Below are 7,928 nucleotides of genomic sequence, written 5' to 3' on the forward strand. Positions count from 1 at the left end.
TTTGTACAGGCAAAGATTAAGTTCGTTCAACCAACGATGAAAGACGGAAGTCGAATAATATGTAGGACTTGGGAGAGATGTCAAATATTATTGTACACAGGTTTTGCATCAAACCGGTAAGAATGGGTTCATAAAAAAGCATTACCACGAAGATTTCAGTTGTTTTTGATAATAGATAATTTTACAGTTTATGTACTAAAATAACATAAATTGTATTAAATACGGTATAATATTGTATTAGCATCATTGTCTTGCTTAGAATGAATAAAATACATTTAACAACTATCCATATTTTTTCACAAATTTAGCATTAAACTGAAATACAACTTCTCTAAATCTTTTATCGGACGTGTTCATCTTAATTTTAAACAAGTATACAACATTAATTAATCATTAGCATTGACTTATGCTGAATAGAATGGATATCAATGTGCGATAAGAAATAAGTTTGAAGGGTGTATGATGTATATATTGTTCTAAGGTCTTCTTGTCATGCGAGAAACACAACTGCTCCAACTGGTACTGTAAATGGCAATTGTGACACAACTGATAGAGATAACGATGACGATGATTTTGACTTAGCAAGAAGAATTGCTTCGCCATGCTGGTAATTAATTTCCTATCTTTATTTTAAAAAAGACCCATCTTATGAAATTTGATTATCTTAATTTCTAAAGATTTAATTTATACATTAGTGATCTGTTGAGCAATTTATAAAGTATGTAAGACAGGCATTTAAGATATATTTAAGTTTTCTTATTCTGTATAATGGATACTTGATTCATTTTCACTGGTGTGCGTTTTATGTTGAAATGCATTCAGAATAACGAAAGGAAGGAAATTTAGAGCGAAAACAAGAAAATCAGAATTTCAAGGCGAATCCTACAGTCACATATACACATTTAGGCAAAATGAAAATTTTACTTGCAACCTACACTTTTAAAATTTCATTTTAATTTGTGCATATAAGTTAATATGATGAAAGTAAGCCTCCTTGCAAATATTGTCAGGGCCGTCTAATTTGATTTTGTTGGCGAAATTATGGCCCTTTGTTTACCCTACATATGCAGTATATAGAGAAATACTCTTCTGTGAGCAATTTCTCATTATAAATGGATTCCAAAAAAACTATTATTACTACTATTATTGTGTGTGTAGGTGTTCTAGCACATATTGTAAGGGTTTTATTAATTGATAATGTCCTATTTTGTATTGCTGCTTTTTAGCATTACAATATGTAAAGAATTACTCTTTTTATGTACATTTCTCAAGAAATTGCAATCAAATTGTCACCCTTCTAATGTAATGTAATCCCTTACTGTTGGATTTCTTACAGATATACTCTCATGTACACAAGGTCCACTTGTTGACTTTATGACACTTTATATGCTTTTTATCATATATCGTATAAGTTAAAGTAGTCGGTCTAATAATTTTTGCATAAGGGAAAAATTGAATCAATAGCAAAGTTGAACATTAAGAAGATACCTTGAGAAACAAAAACAAAACGAGAATGAACACACTTAATGAAACCGAGTCTGAAGTTCTCTTTTAATTTTGTTGTGATTAATGCTTCCGATGGATCACTTTGTTTCCAGATTTTAATATTCAATGACAAATCAAGAAGACATGTATTTGCCAAATGATTGAAATGAATGCGGACGTATATATTTAACACACTTTTTTACATTTTTATGCTCCTCTAGAGTTTAACATATAGTCGCCGCTAATTCCGTCCGTCCGGTCATCCGTCCGTCCGCTATTCTTGTCCGGGTCTCGGTTACAAAAGAGTTATAAACATGAAACTTTGTAGGTATAGATAGATCTGATTGAGTAGAAGTGCAGTGCAAAAGAACTATAACTCTGCCTCTCCTTATTTGGAGTTATTCCTCTTTGTTCCTTTTTTTACTTTAAACTTTGTCATGGACATAAATCTAAAACTATGAGATATATCAACATGAAACATTGTAGGTCAATGGATCCTTTTGGGTAGAAGTGCAGTGCAAAAGAACCATTACTCTACCATGCCTATTTTTTTAGTAATTGCCTCTTGTCCATTTTTACACTTTGAACGTTGTCCAGGACATAACTCTAAAACTATACGAGATATCAACATGAAATTAGGTAGATAGATCTTATAGGATAGAAGTGCAGTGCAAAAGAACCATAACTCTACCTAGCTTAATTTTGGAGTAATTGCCCCTTGTTCATATTTACATTTTGAACTTTGTCCGGGACATACCTCTGACAATATAAGAGATATGAACAATAAACTTTGTAGTTAGATAGATATCATTGGATAGATGAGCAGTGCAAAGAACAGTAACTCTGTCTTGCCTAATTTTGGAATAATTGCACCTTGAAGTTTGAAACTACAAGAGGTATGCTTTTCTGTGTCCAAAACTTATTCCGGAAACATCACCCGGTTCAACCCGTTCTTGTTGAAAATATTGCGAAATGCATTCAAATACCAGTATTTTCTGCTTAAGCCGGTGCTAGGGGGCGTGGACGGTAGTTTGCACTTGACAGTACCGTCCATGAACAGGCTGAATCAAACCGAGTCTGCAGCATTTTCAATTTTGCCGTGTTGGGCTTTCTTTAGGGATTCTTTTTTTCTCTATTTTATTGCCACATCAGCGTTGTTTGTGCCTTGTGGCGGCTGTAAAAAGTCGCCTCGTACATTCAGTCAGAGATGTTATATTTCCGATCCTTAAAGATCGTTCAGCACGACATTTTGTTGGGCTTGTAATTTAGTTCTTTCTATTCGGCTATTTTTTGTTGGGTGGTTCCAGTATTCCTCACTTGAATACTGTTTAATCACCCTTAGGATATGTGGTCTGCTTTTTAAATTTGTCTGTTGACGTTTTATCTGTGATATGCAGGATTCATAACCTCTAATCCCCTTTCAAAATTCCATTTGATTTAGTCTCGCCCATTGTTTTCTCGTTTAGGGCACACGCATTTTTTACTTGTGGACCTTATGCCGCTTTTCATGGAATGACACTAATTGTCACATTGAAGGTTCCATGATAAACGCCATATGAACACATCTGCGGATGTTTAAAAATTCCAAATTGTACCAGTTCATGTTAAATGTTGAATTCTGCTTAAGCCGGTGCTAGGCGGCGTGGACGGTAGTTTGCACTTGACAGTATCGTCCATGAACAGGCTCATTCAAACCGAGCATGCAACATTTTCAATTTTGCAGTGTTGTGCTTTCTTTAGGGATTCTTTTTTTCTCTATTTGATTTTTTCATCAGAGATATATATATCAAATATCGCGCTTGTTTGTACTGGCTTTGAAATTTTGATTTGTTGAACACATTTTTATCTATATTTGATTTCTTGTTTATAATACCGTTTATTTGGTTAAAGTGAAAATATTATCACATTATCGGCTGAAGTTAAAGTATTTCCCGCCCACGCACGAGGACCAAGCTGTGTAACAGAAGTATCCGCCATATTTGATAGTGTAGGGGAAAAAGAAATTTGCTTCCATTCAGCGTATGCTTTTTAAAGTTTTAATTTTGTTACATAATTCTCCATAAAATAATAAAAATTTCAATTATGGAATGTTTACTTTTATTTTATATAGTATATAATATTTTAATAGAATTTTGTGACCATTGTTGAGATAGTCACGTTTATTTAATACAACGTTGTCTATTTCGAACTGAAAAAAGAAATGACAATTTTTATTCTTACTTTTGTCAAGCTGTTTTCTCAACCACTTCTCGTATTACGTCATATAGAATGACTTTTTATAAAACACATTTTCGAAAAGTATTTTGTTAAAACTGATACATTTTTACTTAAATACATTGTCGGAAAATCGCCCCAAAACAAAACATTTACCTAGAACACTTTCATGTAATTTTGCTGCTTTTAATGCTCCCGAGGGATCACTTTTTAAGATATTTTCAGCGTATATCTTTTATTTTTCAGCACGTTTGAATACCAAAAACTTTGTTACACATTTCTTGTGTATACCAATGACAAACGAGGTATTCTTATATTCACTCAATCATATTTATTTGTTACTTTGTTATTTTTAACCAGCAATATTTGAAAGAAGATGCCATTTTTGTATTGTATTTAATTTTAAAAAAGTATTCCTGTTGTTTAAAGGGACTCCACTGAGGTTTTTGGACATAACGGGATTGGAAGTATTTTTTGAGATAATTGCTCCATTTGATGTAGATCTATACTAATGACTTATGTGCAAACTTTCAGATCATTAGCTCGCTCCGTGTTTCCAGAATAATTATTATAATAGTTTAAAATGACCCAAAATTGAAAAGCGTTTAAACGCTTTTCAATCAAATCGGACTGAGAATAGCACAAATATACGATTTCCAATGTATTTCTTGTATATTTCTTAGTTATCTATTTAATTTATATTTCTGTTAAAAGCGCTCGTGTTTATCTATGTGAAAAATTAAAATGTTATGTTTTCAGGCTTATAAACCTCAATGGAGTTCCTTTAACTGTAATTTTATTGCCGAACTTCTCTGAAACAAAACAATTTGCCAAACATTGTCCATTTATCTAACTGTTATGATTTTAACATTTCTATAAAACATCAGTAAATCATCAAACACATTAACCTAGAATAAACATGGTTGCTATATTTGACACTCGAGCATTTCTTAAGAAAATCCTTCTCTTTGTGAGTTGAAGAATAGTATGAAGAAAATGTCAATTACATTGCTGTCAGTCCGGTTCTTTAAGAATTTTTGTAACATGTCTTATAATTTGATTTAAAAAAAATCGATCATACTATTTTTTTGTTTGAAAATAAAATTGTTGCATACCTTTATTTTGAGGATGAATTAAAAATAAACAAATCCTTCAAAGCTGCATGCTCGTAAGTTTTCTTTTCTGTTCTTTTCAATATTTCTGTAACGAGTAGATTAAAGGTTAGTTATTTCTTAAATCGATCAAACCCATAATGGAAGGCTCAGATATCTGTTAAATTTTTATATTATATATATAAATTTCTCGATATGTAAAGGTTTCTATATTTCTCTAAATTAAACACTAAAAGGTAATGGAATCTCCGGAGCACAGGAAATGCTTTATTACCAATTAAACATAATCAAATCAAAAATAAGGTCATTTTACATTAAAACATTTTTCTCTGTCATTGTGCTTTTCTTAACACAGATCCCTGTTCTAGCTCACCATGTCAGAACAATGGGCATTGCTTTCGCACAGATCAAGATAACTATAAGTGCGCTTGTCAAGACAATTATGTTGGTGATTTTTGCCAAACAGGTAAAAACGTTTCTAAACTTCCTACGTTTTCATGTGTCAAAGCTCTTCTTGCATTATGAACATCTTATTTATTCGCTCTTTACATTATTTCCATTCATACCCCGAGGTAATTTTTACTCAAAGCATCCAGATGTCTACCAAGTATGTGATTATAATTCAACTGAATATATTCTGTTCAACACATCCATATGTGTAGTTCGATTGCAATTCATGTGTCTTAAAATCTATTGTTACCTTTATAATAAATACATTTTTACAGACATTACAAATTGCAAATTTTCTGATAAGATACTTTCATATTCACGATGCAGTAATTTGCTGACAATTAAATTAATTGATAAATTTTCATTTTCATGTGTGCATTTTCTTTAATTTGAGTACTCTGTAACATAGATACTTTGTTGAAGTATAACTTAAAGCTTTTTGTTTTATAAAATACTATCTTTAAACAGATTTTGCTCGCTTCTTTTTTCTGGGGTCATACAATTTCATTTTCAGTTTATTTTATTACTCTAGGTTAAATCGTGTTTTGATTAATTACAGTTACTAAAAATACATTTTATTCAGGTCCTTGCCAGTCAGCTGACAATCGTTGCCAGAATGATGCTTACTGTCAAGTACACGATGGTGTTACAACATGTATTTGCAAAGCCGGATTCTTTGGACCTGAATGCAGTAAAGGTGTTTTTGAATATCTTTTATTACTGTTTAGTCTGTCCACTAAGCTCATTTGGGACACAATTGAATCAGTCGCGCAGGAATTGCTGTTTGTATCTTAGAGCCAGGAGTAATTTCTTAGTGACAATTGATCTCGAACATTGAGTCTTATTGTCATTTGTTCTTCATTGCTGATCCGAACATTATGTGGGATTTGTAGTCAGTCACTTGCCCAGAAATTAATAAGTACTCGTCTGGTAAGTTAAAAAAGTAAGTCCGACAGGTGGGTCGTTCACGAAGATATGACCATAATGTGTTTTAAAATCAGGGTACAATCAGAAATTAAATGTGATTATTATAAAAAGCACTGATTTCTTTGATGTACAGTTTATATTTAAAACTCTAAGTAAAACATAACACAATACTTTTAGATGTTTACGCTGTCTTTTTAAGTTTTGTTCATGTTTACACATTTCAACTGTGCAGTGTAAAATATATTCAAGCTAACACGTTTTTTTATATAACTTTTCAGGTCCTTCAAGTTTACAAAGTTCCTTTCCTGTAAGTTTTAGAACAATATTCAAGTTCCTTGTTAAATAAGGATATGCAACTCAACGTGGTGTGTTTTCGAATTGTTTTCAATATGTATCAGGGTATATCAATAATCACGAACTTGTCCGACTTAGCAAGTAGATGACGTTTCTTGGTCATGTATCTGTATATGTGTCTTTACATTGCACCATTTCTTGATATATTTTATTGATTTGACAATTTTTTATGTAGCTACGATATCATTCAAATAATAAAACCGGTGCAAATTTCTTTTATTCTATTTGTAAATATTTGTACCCAAACCGTGTATCATTTGTATGTTTCAGAAATTCACTGATACGGCAGAGCCTACCTCTTTCTTCTGTGTAATAAATCAAATCTGTAGTTTTTCTCTAGTACTCACCAGTCTGGCAAATATGATGTACGTTTATTTTTATATTTTGCTTGTCAACATTTGAACAAAATAAAGCTTGATTTATATAACTATATTCCTGTCAAATATTATTAGATTATCATGCATTTAACAAATATGTATGAGAGTACATGCAAAAGTCCAACAGGATTTATCGTTTTTCTTTGCATATCTATAGGAGTGCAAAATGAAAATATTAGTTTTCCATATTTCCTTTCGAAATATAATGTAAATGTAATATGCAAGAGAGGAATGAAACGCCAGCTGTCGCCACAGACGGTACTATCTAGCGCATAGGTAACTGTTTAGAGGAAACACTGTAGAGTTTTGGTACCGCCCAATACAGTAACCCTCGTGCTAGATATTCCTGAAAAGAAAATAAGTAAGGACGAAAAAAGTTAAATTGTTATGTTTAAATTGAATAGTTATTCTAAATGCATTGTTTTACATGACTTTATTCCCAAACCTTTGGTGTTGATGATTGAATACCGCTAAAGCCGATGGTAGGGGATGTAACCAAAAATGCACATTTTATTTCATTAACACACTTACTCAAAACGAGCCTGCTATTTCTTATAATTTTGTTGTTTTCGGTGCTTCCGTTTTCCATATTTTTATATCCATAACTAGTTCTTCCAATGATTTATATACTTATTACCAGGCCCATTTTACCATTCAAATAATTTTTAAACAACGTTGAATTTCGTTCTTGGTTTCTTAAAACTAAAACAAATAATTACAGTGTTAAGACCTGAACTAATAATAGTAAACTTTTAGACCTAGAGTATCTCCGGGTTATGTCGAGTCTACAATGTTATTGGAAGAAATGAAGACTTTTGCCAGAAAACCAATTCCAGACAGTTTTCAAACAGATGTGTTTTTGAGAGGCTTACAGCTCGGAGTAAAAGATTTTTGCATTCAGACAATAAATACAAATAAGTATGTGCCATTTCAAGTTGATATTAATTAAGGGTTATTTAAGTTAGTAATAGATTAAATAAAAATGCTTTATGAGATGTGTTATCTTAAT

General features: G+C 31.8%; 1 protein-coding gene across 1 annotated transcript; it reads left to right on the forward strand.

Moving 5' to 3' along the window:
* The first annotated feature begins 6 nt into the window (after positions 1-6).
* LOC132742146 (neurogenic locus notch homolog protein 1-like) lies at positions 7-7,883 on the forward strand. Its single transcript, XM_060730501.1, has 9 exons — positions 7-116; positions 482-607; positions 3,376-3,504; positions 3,946-4,004; positions 5,167-5,277; positions 5,845-5,958; positions 6,467-6,495; positions 6,813-6,907; positions 7,676-7,883. Exons 1-9 carry the CDS (start codon positions 37-39, stop codon positions 7,866-7,868), a joined length of 936 nt encoding a protein of 311 aa, XP_060586484.1. The 5' UTR covers positions 7-36; the 3' UTR covers positions 7,869-7,883.
* The last annotated feature ends 45 nt before the right edge of the window (positions 7,884-7,928 follow it).

The sequence above is a fragment of the Ruditapes philippinarum genome, unplaced genomic scaffold, assembly GCF_026571515.1.
Source record: "Ruditapes philippinarum isolate M1 unplaced genomic scaffold, ASM2657151v2 ctg3803_1_1_1_1, whole genome shotgun sequence".
Taxonomy (NCBI): Eukaryota; Metazoa; Mollusca; class Bivalvia; order Venerida; family Veneridae; genus Ruditapes; species Ruditapes philippinarum.

Bases quoted from the DNA above. Each gene is read 5' to 3' on its own strand.
- LOC132742146 (XM_060730501.1), top strand. From the start codon at position 37: ATGAAAGACGGAAGTCGAATAATATGTAGGACTTGGGAGAGATGTCAA. The intron at 3,505-3,945 runs GTATGCTTTTTA...TTTATTTTTCAG, and splicing joins GAAATTTGCTTCCATTCAGC to CACGTTTGAATACCAAAAAC. The intron at 5,959-6,466 runs GTGTTTTTGAAT...ATAACTTTTCAG, and splicing joins TGGACCTGAATGCAGTAAAG to GTCCTTCAAGTTTACAAAGT.